Genomic DNA, 24,929 nt, shown 5'->3' on the forward strand with positions numbered 1-24,929 from the left:
AGGGGCCACTGCATTTCAAAGTAGAATAAACAGAAAAGCAATATTAAAGGAGGAGGAGGTTGTTTAGTGAGGCTTGAAGTGAGGACAGGTGCTTCCTCCCATGTTGAGAATCAGTGACCCCTGGGAATCGCATTTCCCGTTGAGCAGGCGCCCATGGCAGGCCGAGTCTGGCCAAAGTCCTGGTGGTGGAACCCAGAACAAGCACCAGAGAAAACCCAGCATTTTCCAGAGGTTCTTTTGGGATCCTCAAAAGAAAGAGATTCAAGACTTGACGTGGTTACTCACACCATCTCATCCATACAGACCTTCACACTCTCACACGCGGAACATCACACTGTGGCTCTGTGCAGATGGCCGCGGCCTCCTGTGCTTTGTGGTTGTTCAGTCCCAGCTGGCTGGTTCTGGTGTGAAGCACTCTCTATAGCCAATGGGCCTCTGAGGATGCACACATAGTGGGGTGACAGGCAGCGTCGCTGAAGAAAAAGTGCACCCGTGCCTCAGGTGGGAGGATGTGATGACGTGCCCCCACGCAGCGGGAACTCAGGCCTTTAAAAAGCCGAGGAAGCAGCCTCAGAGCAAGCGGTGGTTCCACTGGAGGAAAGCACACCCAGGTCTCACATTAAAGAAGCCAAACTGTCTGCTTCAAAGAAAAAAGGCAACATCCTGTCACAGGCCATGCTCTGGCAAAAACGTAAGTGGTTTGATTGTGGCTGTCAAAGCCAAGTAAGCACAGTCCGGGGCCAGGAGATCATCCTTGGCTTGGAGTTGGGGAGGTGGGGGTGATGGGGCTACAAGGCCTGGGTTCCAAGCTGGGGAGCAGAAAGGAAGGGGGTGGGCGAGATGGAGCCTGGTGGAGAAACCAACCTGTCAGAGGTGATGCTGATTTTCCAGGCTGGGTGGGGGGGATGAGCTAGTGTCCCAAGGTGGGACAGCTCATCATATCTCTGCTTCTGTGCATGAATCACTGTGGTGAAGAAAGGGCAGTTTATGATTCACAAAACAAAAGCCAGATGTGATACGGCGTTGGGGCTGGAGGGGAAAGTGGTACAGTTGTTTACATGAGGGGCTTTATTTTTATAGGCAGATACTCTTTAGCCCGTTGTTTAGTTTGGGGGACCTGTTTCTATCTGAATTTTTTAGCTCTCTGCTGAAAGTCAATGCATTGGCACAGGGTGGAAAACTGATTTTGAGAAGTGGGTCTTTATTCACTTTGCTCTCTGGCCTCTTGTTCTTTTTCCCATTCTGTGGTAAGACTAGTATGTCCCAGTGTGGAAAGGAAGGAGGTGTCTCTTTGACCTTGATTTTTATCCCTGGAGTTGGATGGAACAACTGTGAACTTTATTTTCCATTATGTGGACTAAACAGGAACTTGTGTTATTCATCATTGAAATCATACAGAGATTATCTGCAATATTTCTTTTATGAGGTAAATGAAGTAAATAGACAATCTCTTGAGAGATGAAGCTTATGGGAGTCTAGTTCTGTACTTCTTCAGGCAAGAAGTGTCACCAAAAAAATTGCTCTATTCTTTTTAAAGGTGCTTAGTTCTTTAAAATGCCTTTCAATTAATTCAGGCATACCTACTTCCAGAGCAAACTTAGTCTAAGAGAATATAGATTTACAGAAAAAGGTAAATTAGGAAGTTTATTTTATAATTGACTATTCTATTGGATACTTTGAAGTTCTGAAAATATAAATTCATTAATTAAAATGTGACTTACAGTCCCATTATAACCAATTTTTGCTTTTATTTCTTGTGTAAATTCTCTGGAGTTGGAATTTGTTAATGCAAGACACAAAGGAGTGACTTCAACATTTTTCACGAGAGATGCATTTTTGTAAATAAAAAGAAATGAACTTTAATTTGGATTTAGAGTTATGGACTTCTTCCAAGATAATTAGGAACATTTTACTTTGGATGTTGTACAACTTGACCAGAAAGAGGATAAAGAAATATCCTATCCTTCCAGAAGCAATGACAGCCAATTCCATTGGGAGCGCTTTGTGGGTTAGGGCAGGGGGCCTTCATGTCTTTTCTAAGCATCCATATGACCTCTCATTTTGAGCTGAATTATTTGGGTTTTATGTGAGTCCCTCCTTTTTTCAGTTCTTTTGTTTCTTGTATTTAAAATGGAGGTAAAAACAATACCCCTTTTGCAGAGCTATCCTTAGCAAACGATGCTAACTGCTTGGTTCTGTCTGCTTCAGCCTCTGAGATGGGTTACTTCTCTAGGTAATATTTTCTCTTCTCAGTTAGACACTACATTTTTTATTTTCTAATATTCCCTAAGAGATGAAAAGTGTGTTTTTTTTTTAAAAGGGGATGCCAAAGGGCATGCTTTTTGCTCATATCCTTGGGGGCTAGCCAGATATAGCAAAAACTCCATCAAAAGGGGACCATATGTAAGCTCTTCAGTGGAATAAATGGGGGTGAACTTTTCCACATGTTCAAATGAATGCACACCATAGTTCTCTTTAATTGTCCTTTAGAGCCTTAAAGAAAACTAGGAAAGGCCCTGTGCACTGCACCTATCCTCTCAACCAGGATCCACGTATGTGGTACTCAGGGAGGGCACCTGGATGACTAAACCCTGTGGGAAAACCAGTAAAAACAAGGCGGCATCATCAACCCACTTAGAATCACCGATGGAAGGGCAGGGTTTGAAATCAGACACCAAGAGTGCTGAAAAGGCACTTTCTTTTTTCAGAAAACACCCTCGAGGCATGAGGTGAAATGACTGTGCCCTGGGGTTCTGGAAAGGGTTAAGAAAACATTCACTTTGTAAAAGTTGCCTCCTTCTTACCTGGTCCATGACCCCTGTTTGTGGACTAAATGTGAACACAGGCTTTGTTAGATCCGAGAATAGCGTGACAATACTCCGAACTGCTGGCACAGAGAAATGATCTTCAGGCCCCACCTATGGATTAAAAATGTACTTGACTGGCCAATTGGATAATCGCAGATTCTCTCTCTGGTTCTGCATTTGGTCCTGCCTGCCTGTCCCACATAGCATAGAACTTACATCTGCACCAACTAGTCATGGAACAGAAAAAAACAGAATGAATTTTGGAGTGAGATAGGGCTGGATTTGACAGGTAGGTATCAACTGAGTTATTTCACCTTCTCACATTCTTAAAAATCTGGAAAATGGGGATTCTAATTAGTTTTTGTGAGAACTAAAGTAGAGAATATGGACGAAGTGATATCAAGTTCTCTGATAAGCAGGTCAGTGACTGCCTTCCCTACCAGACATCTTCCATCTGGTAAGCCCATCTTGAGTCATCAGGGTTATACCAAATTCCTTCTTGTATGTCCTTTTCTACTCTTTGATTAGAAGAGATAAAAAGCCTCAATCAAAAATATTCTTGGGTGTTAGGATCTAGTGACATTTTTCCAAGTGTCTAAAATGGTGATCTGCAAATATGGCCTGGGTGTCAAATCAGGCCAACTGCCTGTTTTTGTAAATAAAGTTATTAGAACACATGCCTCTTTATTTGCATCTCATTCGAGGCTATTTTGCTTTGATGACGGTATTGAATAGTTGTGACAGAGACAGTACATCACATGAAGCCTATAGTGATAAGCGTCTGGCCTGTTATAGAAAGTTTATGCCCTCTGGTCTTAGATAATTTGCTTTGTACTTCAAGCATTCATTTCCTTAAGGTACTCAATATCCTGGGCTTGCACTGTGTCAGCAGCAACGGTAGATATAACTTGCAGCCAATTTATAACTTTGTCCAATGCCCAAAATTGATTTGATTGAATTTCTTCCTTAAAAGTGATAATATGTGTATAATATACCCAACACCACTTGTTAGAGAGGAAATAAATCAGACAACTGCATTTTATTACTCTTGTTTGTATTAAGAAAAAAAATCTACATGATAATGGAAAACAGACTTAACTGATTTTCTTTTGACTGGTTGTTTCATATCCCATAGACTGGGCCTTGGTGTTAGCTTTATTGTAGAGCCCAAGGAAGCATCTTAGGGAATAGCTATTATCAAATTATTATGGCACAAATGTGCCTTTGCTCTCAGATAACTTGAACAGAGAGGAGGTTTAGCAAACAGATAAGTTAGGATATCAAAATTGTCATGAACATAGAACTCTGCTCTTAGGATTTACCCTAGGGTTTCATTAAATAGACAACGTTTTTAGGGCGCTTAAGGGAAGGAAGATGTAAATATACATATAATTTTTGGAAACTTGAAATCTCCTGCATGGATTCAGACACACTTAAAACAAGAAGGAACACCACCTCTAATATTTCTATTTTGTGTTACAACCTTTGCTTACTTAATGGGCCTAAACACCTCTAGTGCTTACCAAGTTTATCCATGATTCAGTGATTCCTTTTTTATTTTTAGTACCAGGGATTGAACCCAGGGACACTTAACCACTGAGCCACATCTTCAGCCCTTTTTAATATTTTATTTAGAGACAAGGTCTTGCTGAGTTGCTTAGAGCCTTGCTAAGTTGCTGAGGCTGGTTTTAAATCTTCGATCCTGCCTCAGCCTCCAAGGCTGTTGGGATTATAGGTGTAAGCCTATAATCTACATGACAATGGAAAACAGACTTACCTGCTAATGGAAAACAAACTTAACCTGACTGATTCAGTGGTTCTTGCTGTGAAAGACAAGTTGAATCCAAAGGAGAGACACAAATTCACAGGCATCTTCTGCAGGTGGAATAGGTGACACATCTACCAAGCACACAGATTTAATTGGTAAAGGAACAGATGGTTTTCATGGTGGATATTTTATTTCTTTCTCCCCACATTTACTAAAGTTAAATGCCAAATTTGTCCCCTTTCTACACCCAAAATGTTTTGAAAGCTTTCTTCCAAATGTATTCTTTTGTGATAAACAAACAAACAAAAAAAAAGAATCAAGGTTGTCTACACTTATTCATTGAATGTGTGCACATTTGATTAATTAAGAAGCCCTATAAATGTTTGTTTTAACTTTCTCATTACAAAATAAGCATATCAGTTTCCCCCTTCTAATTTCTTCCAAAAAACAGTTTATTTTCTGAGTAAATGAAAATGTCCTGTAATTTCTCATTCTGAACCAACCAAATTGAAGTTGGGTGATTATGATCATTAACATAATTTTCACCTTTAAGAACTACCTAGCAATATTCAAGTGGGCCTGCCTTGGATGGGGAGAGGTCTTCTCTGAAACCTCTTATCCTGGTTGTGAGATGCTGTAGACAAGGCCTTGTTTTTGTAGACAGGAGACAAAGACTCTAGTTTGCACCATAGAAAATCAGGCACAGGGCCATCAGCCAGCCACCTAGCCACTTTGGATCTCATATGAAATGAAACTTGTTTTTTTCCTGGCTAATGGCAAGGAAACTGAACTTGATTGAAATTCTTTTCCAGTGCTTATTGCTGAGTTAAGCACCTATAAAAAATAAAGCACCTTTTAATTCAAGAGTCCATAATATGCCGGGCACAGTGGTGCATTCCTATAATCCCAGCATCTCAGGAGGTTGAGGCAGGAGGGTCAGGAGTTCAAAGCCAGCTTCAGCAAAAGCGAGGTGCTAAGCAACTCAGGAAACTCTGTCTCTAAATAAAATATAAAATAGGCCTGGGGATGTAACTCAGTGGTCGAGTGCCCCTGAGTTCTATGCCCAGAACTCCCCCACCAAAAAAGAGAGTCCATAATATAAGGGAAGGGATTTTTGCATCTGCTTAGAGCTGTTCTTTTCAGCATTGGCTACACAATGGAAACCTCTGAGGAGATTTAGGAAACACTGATCTCTGAGTCCCAACTTGGAACTTCTGGTTAAATTTCCCTGGGCACTGGGATTTTCAAATGCTTTCCTGGGTGATTCTCATGTGTAGTCAAGATTGAGAACTGCTGAGTTGGAGATTGAAATCCTAGCTTCTACTTTACCTTTGGATTTTGCACAACTGTGAGCAAAACATACTTAATCCCTTAAATAGTGATAAATAGCAGTATCAGGTCATTGAGTACTTACTTGGTGCATGCAATATACCAAAGGTTCTGTTGGACCCATTTGGATTACATTTTGTTGCTCGTGAAGAGACCTGAAATAATAGAAATTTAAATAAGCAAGATTTTCTGTCATGTAAAAGAAGCTCATGTTTATCTGCTCAGGATTGTATGGAGTCTATACTGCACCAATGATATCCCTGTCTTTCTGATCTGCTATGCATGGCTTATGGCTTTTGTCCTCAAGATTGCTTCATAGCTATCATTCTAACTTGAGCCACTATATTTGTGTTCTTCTTCACATTTTCAGACAAGGTCAAGGAAGAAAAGGGAGAAACAAAAAACAATGCCTCTCTATCACTGCCCCTTCCCCCAACACAAAACTCCTAACATGTAACGGCCACTCCTACCTAGGAGGGAGAGCAGCATAACTGTTTAGCTGGGCACATTGCCACACTCCAGAATGCAGGGGTTGTTAGGAAGGAGGGAGAAGTCAGATGTTGGGTGTGACAACTGCCAGTCTTTGCCATGCTTTGAATGTGTTATCTCATTTAATTCTCATAAAAACTCCATGGCATAGTTTCTGTTGCAAGGTCTTTGCATAGATGAGGAAATTGAAGCTTCAAGATTAGGTTAGTTACTCACCCACATAGTGAAATTAATTTGACCCAGACCTCAAGTAATGACTTGCTAAGCTGTTCTGTTTGCCACACACTTAGAAAGTGCTCTTGATCAAAGTTTAGGCCTTCCACACTAGGTAAGGGCCAAGGGCAAATGAAGTCTACCAGTCTTGAGAATTTACTTTTTTTTTTTTTTTTTGGTGCTGGGGATTGAACTCACGGACACTCTACCACTGAGCCACATCCTTACCCCTATTTTGTATTTTATTTAGAGACAGGATCTCACTGAGTTGCTTAACACCTTGCTTTTGCTGAGGCAGGCTTTGAACTCCTGATCCTTCTGCCTCAACCTCCTGAGCTGCTGGGATTACAGATATGCACCACCATGCCTGGTGAGAACTCACTTTTGATGTGTTTGGCTTATGCTTCAGCTTACTGGTTGAAGAAAACAGGATCTGTGCTTGATATCTATATCCATAAGTAGGTACATATAAATATAGATATAGGTATATTTTTTTGGGGGGGGTACTGGTGATTGAACTTGGGCACTTGACCACTGAGCCATATCCCCAACCCTTTTTTTTTTGTATTTTTATTTAGAGGCAGGATCTCACTGAATTGCTTAGTGCCTCACCTTTGCTGAGGCTATCTTTGAATTCGAGATTCTCCTGTCTCAGCCTCCCTAGCTGCTGTGATTACATGCGTTCCCACTGTGCCCGGCTTGTGCTTGCTATTGCACCTCCTTCCTTGGGACCTTTGCAGACATCTTGGTTAATGGAAGGCTCAAAGAGGAGCCTAGAGCCTGCTCTAAATAATCTAGTACCTCTGTTTCCTGAGCAGCTATAATGGAAATCCTGTGTGGCAGCCTATGTTGGGAGTCCAGGCTTCTGCCTCCTGGGAACTTCCTTCCTTCTGAATCTTCTAGACTTTGCAAGAGCCAGCCTGTCCTTTCTCATCTCTGTGTGTGAGTGTAAGTGAGATGTGGAGTAGGGTTTTAATTTGAGTTGGAGAGGGCCATCTCTGTTCTTTGTTTGCTATTAATAGTTTAAAGCTCAGCTTCTAGGTTTATGCCTAGTGGTGTGTGATGCTGGCAAGTCCCTTTGCCTCTTTCTGCCACCATCTCTTTATGTATGAGCCAAGGATGTGGCTCTTCCTTCATAGGGTTGGGTGTACTGTACTTAGCATTAAGAACGAACCAATAAATAGTAGTTACAATTATCATTTTCTTATTCTCTTTCACTCTACCTCTGAGAACAAAGTTTGTGCAGGCTAATTGTAGACTGCAACATGTATGCCCTCTTGAGTTCTGCATTTCTTATGAAATGGTGGGGCATGTATTCCGAGTTTTGTAATTAATAATAGGGTTCATGATTAAGCTAATGGTTAAGCCTATCATTCTGTGACCAACCTGGCTATGATTACCTTACCACCCTGGTAAGGTAGGATGCTAGCGAGTCTTGTACTGACTGGAAAACTTGTGTTTGTTTTTTAATTCACCAGATTGGACCAAGGTGTTTATAAACTACTCATGAGCAGAATGACACTTGAAATATGCAAGAAATAGCACTAATGATACTGAAAACCGAAACAACTATGTGCTACCTCCCTTTCTTAGTAATGGTTTCATAGTACCAATTTCTGGGAAAAGCTGGTAGCCAAAGAATTATAAACTAAAATTATTTTCAGGCCAGGTGTTGGGACCAAAAAGAATTTGACCACCCTTAAAAATAGCTGAATTTCTTTCTAATTTAAGAGAAAGAATCATACACTGAATTGAAAGTAAGGAAAAAAATAAAGCTTATTAAAACTTTCTGGTCTGAGAAATCTTGAGGAGAGAGAAAAGAAAGGAATGAAGAGAGGCAAAGGAGTTGAAAATAGGAGAAAGTCTTAATGTTGGATGAAAGCCACGTCAATTCAGGGAAGAAAGGTGCAGAAGGAAAATCTGTCATCTCTTCATCATCCCATTCATGCCTGTACTCATCCATCCATCCATTCATCCATCCATCTATCTATCCATCAACCCATCCAATAATGGAATGATTTCTAGATAGAGAAATTAACAAATGAAATAAATTATCTTCAGAAGGAAGTAAGGGTAGCTGGGATCAGGAAATATGCCACCAAACATATGACATATAGGTATATAGGTCCTGAGGCATTGATGATAGGTTCTTTGCTAAGATTCTGAGACATGCAGATGCATCTTAGCATTGGGAAGACCATCCAAGGACATATCGGTTGATATACACAATTTTTGTGGTCATAATTCTCTTTATTCAAACCAAGTCTACAGAACCCTAATGTAAAAGTTAAGATGGAGCAGTTCTGAGGAGTTATCCAGAGTTCAGATTGCTCATTAACTTCCATATTTCCCTGCCTCTGTCCCTCTTTTGGCACCTACAGTCACTATAACTATATTCTAGGATTCTTCAGATCACAGACAACCACCTGACCTGATCAATCCTTCACTCTCTTCAACAAGATTCATGGTGGCTGCGCACAGGTTCTTGGCTTACAGATTAAACTGCTGGGAAGGGTTGCATTTGTCTTTGTGGAGCTTTGAAGATGTGAAGGTCGTGTTTTCAGTTTTTGTGGGTCTCTAGTAAATAAGGGGAAGGGGAAATTCTTCAACAATTGACCTAGTCACAGTTTTCCCAAACTTGATATTCTAATAACCCCAACTCTTCTGCACTGTCCTTCACAGGGGAATCCCCCACATCATGAGGGCCATTGGTTAGTAAATCTGAGAATTACCCACCAAAGCTCATCTTGACGGGTATCTTGGCTTTTATCATGAGTCCATCATTGGGACTACTTCCACCCATAACGACTGTATCCCAGGCCACCGTGAGCCTTGGGCCTTTGGATCTGACATTAAGTGCACAACTGTTGCTGGGTCTGAAAATCCTTCCAAGGGAGTGGTCCTTGAGTGAGTGTTTCAGGAAAAGTTTGTTTCTTTCATAAGAAAATCACAATTAGAGGTTAATCAGGGAATAAACAACTGAATTTCCAGCTATCTCCTCCAGTTGCCTAACCCACAGATTTTTTTTCCTGTCCTAGATCAGACTGGCAATATTAGATTCAGGCCTATATATAATAAAGAAAGATGTGTTCATTTCCTTTACTCCATCCCTCCCTACGATGCTGCCTTGCTATAGAATTTAGGTGGGTACCCAGGGTGGTTGAACTCTCTTGTTCAATGCCTAATAAAGATCTATTGCTCTCCAGATCTCAAGTTAAGCCCTTTCTTTCTCCTTTTGAGGCCTGCTACTCTTTAAAAATCTGAGGCAATACCCAATATGTCATCCAAAAAATAGTCTATTATGCACCAGATGCATGTGTCAATCTTACACAATTCTTGCAATAACCTTTTAAGATGGAAGTTATTCTTATTTTGCAGAGAGACAAACTGATGCACACATATGCTAAGTGATTTTCCAAAGGTCACACAGGTAATAAGGAGTATAACAGGTTTGGCAAACTAGGTCTGTCTAAGACCCAAACTATATACCACACTGCTGCTGTTGCTGTTGCTGCTACTCCTCCTCATCCTCCTCCTTTTTTTTTTTTTTTTAAAGTACTAGGGATTGAACACAGGGATACTTAACCACTGAGTTGTATCCCAAGACTATTTTTTAAATTTTTTAGACAGTGTCTCACTAAATTGTTTAGGACCTCATTAAGTCACTGGCTTTGAACTAGTAATCTTCCTGCCTCAGCCTCCCAAGCTGCTGGAATTACAGGTGTGTACCACTGCACCCTGCCCATATTGCTTCTTCTTTTTTTTTTTTTTTTTTTTTTTTTAAGAGAGAGTGAAAGAGGAGGGGGAGAGAGAGAGAGAGAGAGAGAGAGAGAGAGAGAGAGAGAGAGAGAGAGAATTTTTTAATATTTATTATTTTTTAGTTCTCGGCGGACACAACATCTTTGTTGGTATGTGGTGCTAAGGATCGAACCCGGGCCGCACGCATGCCAGGCGAGCGCGCTACCGCTTGAGCCACATCCCCAGCCCCCATATTGCTTCTTAATGTCAAGGATTTTAGGGTTGCTTTAGTTACTTCCTCCCTTTTCAAATGAAATAGGTCCACCCTTAGATGGAGGCTGGTTATGACTTCATCAAGGGTAGCTCTACTCTGGCTCAAAAACCATTGCAAATTCAAATCTCAGATTTAAAATCTCTGAAACCAGCTGATTTCCATATTAGAATCTGAGTCCCTGGTACTGTTCTTCTCCTGGTGGGCTAATCAACCAAACTAGGGTTATACCAGCTGGTGAAACAACCTTATGGTTCACCCAGGGCCTGCCACTTTGAGTGTCTTGGATGAGACTCATTCGCATGGTGTGACCCGAACCTCTGTCCCCAGACCTCTCTTTGCATTGGAGAGAAGAGATCAGTCATGGCTTTTGTCCCTCTTCTCTTTATGCAGTCCCTATAGACAGGGCTCCCTAGCTTGCTGCTCATTTAAGCATTACTGAGTCAGGTGGAGGTGGAAACAAGTTCTGAAACAGATGCAGCTCTGTCACAGTTTGAAATTCTAGACTTGCTTGTGCTATTATTTGATTAACTCTATAATCATTAGAGCAGACTGTAAGCTCCTTGAGGGCAGGGACCTAGCATGCTACACCTACTAAGTACTTGCTCAATGAATGCTCTGCCAATGGTCTCTTGATCTTGACCCCTACCTTGGGATGAGGCATATCTGAGATGGGAACCCTTTCTGCTCTGGTGACCCCAGTTTCTGTAAAGGGCGGGCAGATGCAGCTGGTTTCTCAGGTGGACCTGTCTGCTGTCATTTCAGTCAAAAAATACCAAAAATAAGACCTTGCGGGGAATTGTTTGAGTCTCTCAGTTCTTGTCACTCCTCACGTGAACAGGCTGCTGGCAAGTTTCTTTGTGGACTGCCTTTTCCTCCTTCAGCTGAGAAACACTATTTCTTGGGGGAACTAGCAATGAAGGGGGACAGGGTCAGAGTGATTGAAGCCCACACTCCAACTGAAAGGAGAGTTAGGATTGACTCAGAGACCGTTTGATGATTAATCTCCAGAGAAATAAATGGGACTTGCTCGGGCAGGGAGGAAGGAGGAAGGGGATGAGGAAGAAATGTACTCTGTTGGGAATCAGAGGTCCTGGGTTTGCTTGATGACAATATTTTAAGTGTGGTATTGGGCAAGTCACCGAACATCTCCAAAGATCATTTTCCTCATCTGTAAAAGAAGGGAGGGAGAGTAAAATGCCTCCCGCATCGACTTCAGAGATTGTAGTGAGGCCTCACATGAAATTTTTTGAGTCAAAGGCTCTGTGAGCCACAGATCATCATGCAAATATGAGTGTGGTTATTTCAGAGTTCTTGGGGGTTTAAGACTGTGACCAGGAAACACATGGACATTTGTCACCTATTCATTCAACATACCTGGTTCTGCATAATAAAGAAGAAGTGGACCCAGTAACCTTCCATGCTCTGCTTATTCCATGGGAGGTTTGGAGGGAGGGTGAACTGGTGGTTTGAAAGGTGAGGAGAGCACCTGGGGAATGGACATCTGAACACTTGGTGCTTGTGATGAAAGAAACAGAGGGCTACTGCTACACAGAAGCCTCTTGCACTTGAGGTCTTTGGCTGTCTCTGAGGTCATGGGGTGGGACATATAGGACATTTGGGGCAATCCAGGTAACACTCGAGGCTTGTTGAGTGGGAATACTTCAGGCGGGAGCTTGGTGGGTCAGGGTGGGCTGTGGGAAAATGGCTTTTCATTTATACATAAAGTAACTTGAGAGGAGTCCCTGTGTGATCACGGTGGGTATCCTCACTGGCTATGGCTTCCTTTACATAGCAATCACCAGGTTCCTAGGCCCCTGCAGTCTGGAGCTCTGTGTGTCTAAAACTAAACAACCCTTTGCAGTTACTCCAAACGTACTTCAGGTGCAAGCCTGCCCTGGCTCTCTGTATCAGGACTGTTCTCTCTAGTTCCCTTCAGCACCCCTAGGTCTGGGAAACCTTTACGTAACTGGAGCTTTTCCCATTATACTTGCCTGTGGTTGGTAACTGAGCATCCTGCAGGGATGTTGAGAACGAATGTGTACTTTAGAGTGGGGACACAGGCAGGGGAAATGCCCCTGACTCTTCCCCTTTTCTGGCCAGTCCAGAATCAGCCACCATCTTTGAGATCTCTTGAGAGAGACATCCCAGCCTACAGGTCATGACAGCCATTACTCCCTAGCTGCCCTAGCATACTGACAAGTAGCATCAAATCCCGAGTTAGTCCATTTTCTCTCAATCTTCTGAACAACTGTAAAGCCACATCTCCTGCCTTTGTTCTGCTTTCATTATCCATTTTTTTCTTCTCTTCCTTAAGTGTTATCTAGATTTCTAGAATATATGAATGATGTGTTTACATGTCGTGGCTGCGAGTTCCCTTCAGTTCAAACATTAGTGAATGGAAAGCCCACATTTACATGTATATGGAATCTCTTTGTTGGAGTACATTAAAAAAAGAAAAAAAGGAAACTACAATCTAGAGTAAATTGGGTGGGGAAAGCCTTTCTGTAGTGTGTCAAGTCCAAACTTTGGCCAAAGCCCAAGTTCTTTCTTCCTGCTTGGAGAAAAGTCAGCCATTGTTTATGAATGGAAAGAACAAATTTGACTCAGGACTTCACCCTCAAAAGAGCACCAGCAGTAGCATTACAGTTAGGAAATTCTTTAGTCTACTTTTCCAGAAGATCTAAACTCTCTTAGGCCATGACCATGAACAAGGTTCTTTACACTCAAGTGAATAATGTCAGCAACTTTTCAGACTTTGTTTTCAGTTAGAACCTAGGGCAAATTCATTAGCCCTAGGTTCATATTTCTGTTGTTCATTTTTGTTTGTTTTACTGTAAGAAAAGTGAAAATTTTGTTTTTCCTTAGTGAATCTACTTCTTTCTTTTTAATAATAATGAAGACCAGCTGCAAAAGATCTTATAGTGGTAACCTGGAGCGATCAATAGAGTGTCATCAACGATAGTGTGTTGCATGTCCTTCTGAGCTTGAAAGTTTTTATCTTTCAAAATGGTGTTGTGTGGCTATAGCCTTGAGGTTCAACCAGTTGTAAATGGAAAGACTTTTCAGTGGGCAAGATTGTCAGGATGGGTTGTCAAGATGGGTTAGAAAGATTTCTGTTCTCTGGTTCCTGTGTGATAGAGATGCATGCTTATTTGAGATCCCACCTAACCCAGCAGCTCTCTTAACTGTTGTTCAAATTGCTGGCTAGACTGGTGGGAAACCACAAGAGAACATGGCTGGAAGAAGGGTCTTCTCTCAAGAGCATCTTGGAGGCTGATGTAGGGAATAAATGCCTGTATGACATGGCTCTTTTAGATCTGCTCGGGAAGAGAGGTTGGTTATTGGTGACCAGTGCCTGGTGACCTGCCTCCTTAGTTGAGTAGTTTCTGTGCTGTGGCTTCAATGTGGTTTGCATGGGATCATTAAATAAACATGTGCCGAAATTTTGCATATTTCCTCAGCAAAATTTTATTATACCTCCATCAAGGAACAGGAGTGCCATACTTATTAAAATCAGTAGAATCCTGTATCCTTAGCTTGGTGGAGAGCAAGCACAAATATGCAGCCAGGGATGCTGTGTGAGGTGACCTGTTGGCCTGAGTCTGTCATGCTCTGTGGTCTCCAGTGGAACGGCAGCTGCAGGACTCTTATTTTTGTGATGTGAAGCATGTCTGGGTGTGTGGCAGAGGGAACTGAAATACACTCTGCTGACTTTTTATACCTTCATATTTTTTTTTCATTGCTCATTTTGGAAAAGGGAAGCCCTCAATGGGGCAAAATTAATGGGTTTTGCTCTAAATTAATTTCATTCCTCCCCTACACCCTAATGGCAACTGACTTCCAGTGATATGGAAAGGCAATATGGTGAACTTCTCAGCCCCCAAAGGGAGATTTCCAATGAAGGCCAAGAGGTTCATGTTTAGGTGGACAGATTTTTCTGTGATGGGCAAAGGAATGCCCTGGGAGACTTAAAAGACCCTCAAACCACATGCTAAATAGCAAGAAACCTTCAGGCTTTAAGGCTATTCTATCTAGAGCTACAATTTGATCAGGGGATTATTAAAATTTCTATTTAATTCTACTTTGGGAAGTTGGGCTTTCATCTTCTCTGCTGATGTATTTATTATTTCAGTCTGCTCTTTTATTTTCTTTGGATAGTCTTTTTCATTGTTATTTTAAAATATTATTTTAATAATTCTAAAAAATTCTTTAAAATATTCCAGTTCAGTTGCTTTCTTTTTTCTTTCTTTTCTTTTTTCTTTTTTTTTTGGGGGGTGTTGAATTCAGGGGCACTCAAACACTGAGCCACATCCCCAGCCCTATTTTGTTTTTTTTTTTTTTTTTTTAAAGAGAGAGTGAGAGAGAGAGAGAATTTTTTAACATCCATTCCTTAGTATTCGGCGCACACAACATCCTTGTTTGCATGTGGTGCTGAGGATCGAACCCGGGCCGCACGCATGCCAGGCGAGCGCGCTACTGCTTGAGCCACATCCCCAGCCCCTATTTTGTATTTTTTATAGAGACAGCATCTCACTGAGTTGCTTAGTGCCTTGCTTTTGCTGAGGCTGGCTTTGAACTTGTGATCCTCTTGCCCCTGAGCTTCTGGGATTACAGGTATGAGCCACTGTGCCTGGCTCAGCTGTTTTAAAGTTAGTTCAATTCAGGGATCCAGCAGCCCCAAGGTGAGGCAATCATGATTTCAGACAAACTTCTTTTCCTCTTGCAAAGTTGTGTTTGCGGGCTCATTTCTCATACTGGTGGCAGTTAAAAGCACAATGTTTACTGTGGAATTAGGTCCATTGTTGCTCCAGAGTTTGGTGTGAAAGGCACTTCACTTTTGGGCTCCCTTAGGAATTGTCCTGAGGCTTTGGATTCTGATATTTCACAAACACTTTGCACAGATGCTGTCGGAAGCAGCCTCACTCTTGTCTGCTCAGATGGAGTCAGTTACAGGATTCCTTGGCAGGTGGTTGCGGACACAGGAGTGGGCATCAGGCGACCTTGGGAGCTGTGGGACTTTGCAACTGTAATAGCAGGAGGCGGGGACTTAGAAATTGCTCTGCATACACTCTGTTGTTTCAGGGCACATCTGTTGACACTGGCTTCCAAGGAAGTCCAGGCATTAGAAGGCGATACTCTCTGCTGGCAGCACTTCCTCCAAACCCTCTTTGTTCATTGATTTAAAAACAACAGGAGGCAGGAAGCCCAAGATCCTGGAAGTGCCCAGCTGGTCTCTGTCCAGCCAAGTGTGTGGTGTGTCCCCTTCCTGGTAGGGAGTGAAACTTGGAGGCCTCTGGGCCCTTCCCCAGAACTGTATATGCAAATCAAAGTGGGGAGAGCAATGTACCTCTCTTTGATCTAGGCTGAGATGTGTGTATATGGGATGGAGCCTTTCTTGTCTCCTAGCTAAGGTTAGAGGGTGACCACAGTGCTCGGACCCCTAGATAACTTCATACCCTGAATTTTTCACAAGTGCACAGTGCCTTAGTCTGCATTAGCTGGAAGTCCAGCTAGAAACAAGCATGGGTTGGATGACATGAGTGTGAATGACACTGATGTGGCTGTGGTGACCCTGAGAAGGGGTAAGCAGAATATGGGAGAAGCAGGTATCCCTGCTGTTTGCCAAGTAAGGCCACACCTAGTTTCCATGAGCAGCATGGGGCATCAATAAACAGATACAGACATGGCAAGTGGAGTTTATATGGGAGTGATACACCCAGAAAGAATGCTTGGGGTTAAAAAAATGTCACTAAGAATTGACTAAGGACTGGGAAGTCATTCAGGTCTCCAGGACCTTCAGATGCTAAAAAAGGATATTACTACTAATGATAATATTAGTTCACATATATCAAATGCTTATCCTGTGCCAAATTCTATTGCAAGCACTTTACATATTGTAGGGTTGTAGGATAATATTATCCAATTATCCTACAACATGCATACCATTATGATCCTCATCTCATGGAGGAGAAAGGTATAAATGGATGAATTGTGAGTTTCTTTAGAAAGTAATGTAAGGAAATATAGTTCTTCTTACCACAGACAGGTTCGGTAGAAGGAAAAGCTTTCTGACAGTATAGTTCTCCAAAGGACAGTGGAAGGGATGGAAGGAAGAGAAGAAAAAAACATGTATTAAGCATGCCTGAGCCTGGCCTTGGTATCTCCCGTGAATCACTTCAGTTAATCCTTGCAATAATTGTATTAGGAATGGGTTATTATTTTCATTTTACAGATGAGAAAACTGAGGCCCAGAGTCATTCAATAAAACTGAAAATTTTCTAGCAGTAAGTAGCAACCTAGATTTGAATACCAGTGTTTTTGGCTCTCCCGTTCATTGCTGTTGCTTCTTAGAATCAAGGTGAAGGTGATCGGAGGCACAGATACTAGGCCAGCTTCTCCTGTTGTATACTCATGTGTCAGCCTGAATTTCACAGGCTTTGGCCTTCATTCTGCTGGTAGCTGTTTTATTGCTTATATTCCTGACTAGACTGCAAGATGAACATGGTGCCCAGGAATTTGAAAGAGTGAATGAAGACCAGTACAGAACCCTTGTTATGACAAGAAAAGTTAAAATGAGGATAATTAATCTCCCATTGGGATGTTGTAGAGAGATTCTTCTGTTAAATCAGGGATGAATTATCGGTGATTCCAATCCCAGCACGTCTTCAGAATTACCAGAGGGATTTCTATCCATGTTGACTCTTAGGCCCACCCAAAATTAGATTCTCTGGGAGCAGGGGCCTGGCTATCAGGGGCCTGGCATCACTCTGGTTGATTCTGCTACATGGTCAGGTGAGGGACCCCAGCTGATGTGTCTGAAGACTAGCCTGATGCACATCATCTGTCCCTGGGCTTGCTTCCTTCTTGCTACCTGTGCCTAAGTTTCTCTGCCTACTGGGCTTTGAGGCAAGGCCAAGCTGATACCTACAGCCCAAAGGGAGGTCTTGTGCTGACTCAGGCCCAGGACCTTATCAGCTGAGTATTTGCTGAGCAAAGTTCAGCCAAGGCAGCACTCTGGATCCGGGTTTAGCAGCTACTCAGGCTTCCGGGCCTTTGATTCAGAGACCAGGTCCTTGGGGCCCTTATCAGTGAATAATAATGGGCCCCGTATGTGAGTCCTAAGGGTCAGCGCTTCTCACCACTCTTGGCTGATCTAGGCCTGGCCTCCAAGGATCCAGGGCCCCTAGACCACAGGCTGTCTGAGCAGGCACATTGTCACAGCATAGTCAGGATTACTTTTGGCTTGCTCTCCCTGGTTAAGAAGAGCCCTATGATCTGGCCCATATTTGGATTGGTCTTTTGGTTTCTTGTATTTGGGTTGGTGCTTTTAGTTTCTTTGATTACAAAGGTAGAGAAAACCTTTTAGCAGCAAGGAAAACCTGGTCCCAGGTTGTATAGTTCACCATTAGGTGTTTGTCCTATGTCCTGGGCATTCCAGAGAACCTAGGTGCCACTTGCTATATAGCCCATTAATTCCAAAGGTACTGAAGAGGTGAAAGACAGATGAATGAAAGCACATTTTAAAGAATCACCAGTTGATTAATCAACAAATAGCTACTGAACTCATTAGAGACATGCCACTTGAGAAGATATAGATAAATAAGGTGTAATAGCTCACCTTGGGAAGTTTATAATCTAGCTGTGGCATTAGAAATTTATACCAAAAATAATATTATATGCAGATAAAAATTTCTTGAGTGCTTACTGTGTATCTGATTTTATTCAAAGCATATAGCTAATTTCTTATTTATTAGGTCAAGTGACTCCTCAGAATATTCTTTTGATAATAAATTCAGAGTCTCAGGGGCAGGATTCAAGGCCTGTGCCATTGGACTCAGAGTCCCAGATCTTTCTGCCGCCCTCTGCTGCCACCTATGATGAATACTAACCAGATCTGGGAATATTTGAGTTGTGGTTATAGAAATTCCATAGTTTATAGGGGTTGAAAGATGTAGGAGAGAATCTGCCCATGGTAAAATCTCAAGAGATGAGGAGGTAAGACATATAGGGACCATGTAGAGAAGAAGACAGACCTTCTGGTGGAATCAGAGTGTATGTAGCTGTTACTGTGCAAAGTGGTTAGAAAAATGGTTCAGATCTCACTGAGAAGTCCTTTCATTTTAGACAGAGGGGTTGGGCATCGACTTCTGGGTGTGAAGGAGCCACAGAGGGCTTGAGGGCAGAAAGAGTGACAATACTGGGAGAAATATTCTGGGAAGTCTCATATGGTCCTCGTGTTCAAGCACAACTTAGTAGAGTAGGTGGATCTTTGAGACAATGGGCACCTGGGTTTGGGGTTTGTCTGAGAAGGGCCACAGGTTCCAGTGACACTGCTTTCCACAGCCACAGCTCCAGAACAAGCTCCGGCCCCACCTCGGCCATACCAGGGTGTCCGAGTGAAGGAGCCAGTGAAGGAACTGCTGAGGAGGAAGCGTGGCCATGCCAGCAGCGGGGCAGCTGTTACACCTACTGCGGTGAGGGGGCCACAGTGGACAGTGTGTGTGTTGGGGGTCACAGAGGGTTGGGCAGGGGTGTACCCTTTGGCGGCAAGAAGGTGGGCAGTTACATGGGGATGTATAGGAGATGGACCTAGTTCCTTGAGGTGGGATGAGGGGCAGGGGGCTGGCTTGCTCAGCCCATAGAACAGAGAGAGCTGTTGATGAGGCCTCAGGAAGTGAATGACACACACCTTGGTGTGAGTTGGGCGTTCCTTCTGGGAAGATAAAGATGCCATTTCCCTAAATCACAGCATTCTTGCAAAATGGAAACACAAATCCCTCTAAATGGCTGGAGTGTTTTATTCTGATCAGGGAGAGTCTTGCCTAAGCTTTCTACCCTGGAGTCCCTGGATGGGTTCCCTGCCTAGAACTGAGTGAAGATGGCTAAGCACCAGTCCTGTCCTGTCTTCTCCCTCTAGGTGGTGCTGCCCCATCAGCCCCTGGCGACCTACACCACAGTGGGTAAGAGCTCCCCACAGCCCGGGTGTCCTTCAGTCTCCTCATCTGGGTGGCATGGGCAGTTCTATAATTTCCTTTCTCCCACAGGTCCCTCCTGCCTTGACATGGAAGTATCTGCTTCTACAGTGACGGAGGAGGGGGCCCTATGTGCCGGCTGGCTTTCCCAACCTGCCCCGGCCACTCTCCAGCCCCTGACCCCATGGACACCCTACACTGAGTACGTGTCCCATGAAGCTGTCAGCTGCCCCTACTCAGCTGACATGTATGTACAGCCCGTGTGTCCGAGCTACACGGTTGTGGGGCCCTCATCAGTGCTGACCTACGCCTCCCCTCCGCTCATCACCAACGTCACGGTATGTCACACAAAACAGAGCTGTACCTGCCTGCCTATGGCACCTGTTTAGAAGTAGGGCTTTCTGACCCCTGGTCTTCCTTGCAGTTGGTTCCTGGGATCATCAGGTCATCCAAGTCTACCATGTCCTCCAGGGAGGCCTGCTCCTATTTTCATTTACCTAACTATCTCCCATAAACATACCTGTCTTGTCATGCCTTTTGTTCCTTTTGGTTGGGGAGAGCTCCTGCTTCTGTCCTGAATCTCCCCAGCTGGCCTGTAAGCAGTGAGTCTTGGTGACAAATTGAAGTTTTTAGTGAATGGGATACCAGGTGGACTCTGCCTTTCAATTCAAATAACTAAGTGAGTGATTGTTCACTGATTGTGGGAAGGTTTCTGGGCTGAGCAAAAGGTGACAGAACTTTTCAGAAAACTATATATTTTGAGTCAGACCCAGCTATAGGTAATTTTTGTTGTTTTTTTTTAGCTCTGTCTCTAATGTCAGATTGCTTGTGTTCAAATCCCAGCCCTTTACTTATAAGCTGTATGTCCCTGGCTTACTAACTTGATTTGTTGGAGCCTCAGTGTCCTCATCTGTAAAATGGAAATACTAACAAGAGGGAGGTTGTTGGGATGAAATGAGGTTATGCATGTGCAAGTTTTAGCACAGTTCCTGGCATACAGAAATCACTCAATAAATAAATAAATAATTTACTGTCATCATATCAAAGTCTGCCAGCAATGTCAACCAACGCCCTCCTTCAACTGCCAGGCAGGAAAAGAAGGTCCTGCTCCCTGCCACTCCTGCCCCCGGGAATGGGGGAAGGCAGTCATAGTTTTGTGAATGGTGTGACATATGTGACCAAAGGAATGGGAGTCCCTCCAGTGTGCAGGAAAGAAAAGGCTGATAGTTGTAGGGGTACCCAGCTGAACTCCAGGGAAATTGGGAAGTAGAGCTGGGTTTCCTGAGCAGTCATAGAGGCCACCCTCCAGGTGGAGCTTGTTTTGGTTCTCCATGACCCTTGGGTTCCCTGGAGGGTCTAGTGTCATCTGATACACCTGTTCCCTGCCTCTAAGCACCTTCCTGGGAAGGCTTGTGGAAGGCCCACCTGGCTATCCTTGACATGAAGATCTCTGCTTCTACAGTGAGGGAGGAGGGGGCCCTGTGTGCTGGCTGGCTCCAGAGATGAAGCAACTCATTTCCATATCAGGGGCCCTTGGCGGGGACAAAGAGGGCAGGACATAATGGTTCCCAGCCATTTCATTACCAAGGATTCTTTTCTTTATTTATTCCCTTTCATCATCCCCACCTCCTTCTTTGAAATGTTCTGTGTAGCAAACAAACTGTATTTAGTAAGAAATAATTTATTTGTTTTGCTATTTTGTGAATTAACTCATCAAAGCTGGCTTGTGCTACCAGTCAGCACTCCTGATCAGCAGAGATAAGAACTGTATGGTGCTGGTTTGGTGTAATTCTACCCCTGCACAAGGAACCCTGCAGTTGCAATTGACCTATAGAAGTTGAGGACACAAAAATGAAGGGTTTCCATTTGGATTTTTGAAGTAATGGAAATAATCAGGCTTTTCCAGATCCTGTCTAGTTTCAGGTTGCTGGATTGGGTTCCTAAGGCTCACGTCAAAGGAGACGAAGTGGCTGTGCACAGTGAAATGTGCACACCAGCCAGGATGGGGGGAGCTTCCAGCTCCAACATGCTATGGAAAAACACCCTAAAGCCTTGCTACTCAAACTGTGCTCCCTGGACCAGTTGCATTGGCATGGCCTAAGATCTAACTAGACATGCAGAACTCCAGACCCTTCTCTAGACCTCCTGGACCCAAATATGGAAGCTGGGAAAAACAACAACAACAACAAATTGTGTTCTAAAAGACTCCAGTAGTTTATTTTCAAGGCATAGTGGCAACTGGAGAGAGATGACAAGGGAACAGGGATGAAAGGGGGAGATTTTGGCCATCTTAACATCAATTCATGCAGAGAACCTCTACTTCTGCCTACTTGCCTCCACTGTGAAAGAATAGTAGGATCTAGGCACTGCCTCTGGCAGGCGGGATCTAGGTTTGTGAGATAGTCACTGTACAGGTGGGATTTTTGGTTCATGGAGCTCATGGGAGAATGGCCCTGGGCCTTGGAGCATCATGGGTCACCAGGGATGCCATGGCTATTTGCAGCTCAGAAACTGGAGGAGAGGTTGCAGGAGGCACAAGCAGCAGCAGAAAGGCCATATTCACTGACAGAGCAGTGCTTTCCCCCATCACAGAATGGCTGGGCTTCCCAGGTCACCACCAGAAAGTGATGCAGCTGTGTTGTTCACCCAGACCTCAGGAGGCCAGATCTGCTGTGTGGAGCCAGTGTGTCTGGGCAGGGCAGTGGCCACCTCCAAGATACAGCTTCTAGGCTATGTGACAACCTCATTCTTTAACATGTATAATTCAGAATTTAAGATACATGTATTTTTCACATTTTAAGGTTTTGGAAATTGGGATATATTTTATATTCAATGAAATCTAGAAAATCCCCTCTAATTTGCTCAACCCTATGACTTCATTACCAATTTTATCCCATTTAATAGATGAGAAAAATGGAGCTTATGAGTTGGGAAGTAGCATAAGCAAGAACATGTAGCTAGTAAGTGACAGATGATGGATACAACTTAAGTGTGTCTAACTCTCCCTTGAGGGAGATTTTGAGAAGGAGGAGGTAGAGCCCCCTGAAGTGAGAAACAGGGAAGGGCAGAGTTGAAGGAAGCATTGGAGATTCTTGAGTCAAGGGTGGGCAGGTGGATGTGCCAGGGCTGCTAAACCTTGGTCCTGTGTTTCCTCATCACAGACAAGAAGCGCTGCCACACCCACGGTGGGACCCCAGCTGGAAGGCCCAGAGCACCAGGCGCCCCTCACCTATTTCCCGTGGGCTCAACCTCTTTCCACGCTGCCCACCTCCACCCTGCAGTACCAGCCTCCAGCCCCAACCCTGCCTGGGCCTCAATTTGTCCAGCTCCCCATCTCTATTCCTGAACCAGTCCTTCAGGACATGGATGACCCCAGGAGAGCCATCAGTTCCCTGACCATCGACAAGCTGCTCTTGGAGGAAGAAGATAGCAACACCTATGAGCTTAACCACACCCTCTCCGTAGAAGGCTTTTAGGGCTGGATCCCACTTGAGAATCCTTTCCCCTGAAACTGGGATTTAAAAATAAGCTTGCAGTTGAGCTCAGATTCATATCTGGAATAACCATTTTATAACATGACCATTTCATAACATCATATCAAAACATAATGTAACTACACTTTTTACATGAAGCTAGAACTGTAGTCTTCCCTTTCTCCCTCCTTCTCTTTCTTCTTTTTTTTTTCCAGTCCTCTTCCTTTGGTAAGATAAATTCAGGATATTAGGGATAATATTTTATGCCAAGTTTTGTCAATTCTGCAATCCACTTCGTTTCCATTTCTATCACTTCTCATTCCTCAGGGATGTCCTTTTCTTTCCAGTGCCCTCTGCTGTGTCATAGCAGCAGCACTGTAGAACTGTCCTAGGGCCAGTTACACCCTCTGTCATTTTGAGATATATGGGTGCCCTGCGGGGAGACCAGCCTTGCCAGCATCTCCTGGGCGAGGCAGCCCAGGGCAAACCTGATGCCAGAGTCCTTGAGCTGTCAGTTCTCATAGTTGCTCCTTTGTTTGCTGTTCTCAGCCTTGGCCAGATTTACAGTCTGGGCAGCAAAGGCTCAAGGGCTGGGGCTCAGCATAGTGACAGATAGGGATGGGAAAGGGTAGGGGCAGGTCAGGGAAGGGAGAGAGGGCAGAAGAGGGCTGGGAACACACTTTGGGGTTGGGGTTGGGGTGGGGGTGTGGAAGGGGAAGCTGGGTCTTAGGGGGAGAGGAGGAAGGCTGAGGAGTCATTTAGCTCTAGCTTTCTTGATTTCTAAGAGGGACAGTGAATTCAGGAAAAATATTGCATTAAGAGTTAGTTTTGAAGCTCTTCTAGAGGATGTTTCCAAAGAAAGCCGAGTTGTCATAAACAGAAGGATGGATGTGTTTTGTGTCCCCTTCCAGATACTCTGCCATACCCCATGAAGCCTATTGGCAAGGGGTCCTGCTTAGTGATGTTATGTGGATTTTCTAAATGTCTTAGGGCATCTATAAGCCACCATTATGAGGAGCCAGGGCTTCTTCCTTCCAAGCACCATCCTTCCTGGGGGTTTCCAGAGCCTTAGCCAGAAGTACCATTAGGTTTTATTTCAATTTTTCTTTTATATCATTGCAGGGGACTGAGTACAATTATTGCCAGGGTGATTTGCTCCTGAATGGTGGATGTGTGCCTTGGGAGCCAGCACAATCATCTGCTGATGACACCATTGTCACCATTAGGCAGTCACTTTAGTCAGCAGAATCCACATAGAAGTAATATGGGAGGGAGAAGGGAAATTGCACGGAAGATGGAAGGAGACCCTCATCGTTATACAAAATACATATATGATGGTGTGAGGGGGAAGAAAAAAGATAGAGAAATATGTCACAGTAGATTGGGTAGAGAGAGGTGATGGGAGGGGAGGGAAGGGGAGGGGGGATAGGGAGGGCAGTAGAATACAACAGACACTAGTATTGCTGTATGTATAAATGTGGATGTATAACCAATGTGATCCTGCCATCTGTACATGTGGAAAAATGAGAATTCATACACCATTTGAATCAAATGTATGATATGTCAAGATTATTGTATTGTCTTGAGCAACTAATTAAAAAAAAAGAAGTAATAGACTGCTGGGAAATGAACAATTTCTTTGACACATTTTCTTTGCCATTCTAAATAAAAACTCTGGACAAAGTTGCCTTTCTTTTTTTAGAAGTTTTTTTTCCTGTTTGGGTTATATTTTAACCCAAATTCTTGGTATCTGCTTAAAACCCCAGTACACATATTTTGAATTATTTTTATTCAGACTTAATGTTTCATTTTAAAAGCTTGATACAGCAACGTAGATGATAAATGTACATATTGATTGACAGTATG

General features: G+C 43.4%; 1 protein-coding gene across 1 annotated transcript; it reads left to right on the forward strand.

The window, feature by feature from the left end:
• Positions 1 to 602: 602 nt before the first annotated feature.
• Positions 603 to 24,305, forward strand: POU2AF1 (POU class 2 homeobox associating factor 1). The gene is made up of 5 exons (XM_081281253.1): positions 603 to 691; positions 18,962 to 19,092; positions 19,536 to 19,578; positions 19,663 to 19,928; positions 22,752 to 24,305. The coding sequence occupies exons 1-5, from the start codon at positions 676 to 678 to the stop codon at positions 23,064 to 23,066; spliced, it is 771 nt and encodes a 256-aa protein (XP_081137379.1). The 5' UTR covers positions 603 to 675; the 3' UTR covers positions 23,067 to 24,305.
• Positions 24,306 to 24,929: the final 624 nt, after the last annotated feature.

Source organism: Spermophilus citellus, assembly GCF_964194105.1.
Source record: "Spermophilus citellus genome assembly, chromosome: 2".
In the NCBI taxonomy this organism is placed as follows: domain Eukaryota; kingdom Metazoa; phylum Chordata; class Mammalia; order Rodentia; family Sciuridae; genus Spermophilus; species Spermophilus citellus.

Excerpts from the sequence above, each read along its gene's own strand:
- POU2AF1 (XM_081281253.1), top strand. Across the intron at positions 19,579-19,662 it reads GGCGACCTACACCACAGTGG|GTCCCTCCTGCCTTGACATG; the intron begins GTAAGAGCTCCC and ends TTTCTCCCACAG. Across the intron at positions 19,929-22,751 it reads CGCTCATCACCAACGTCACG|ACAAGAAGCGCTGCCACACC; the intron begins GTATGTCACACA and ends TCCTCATCACAG.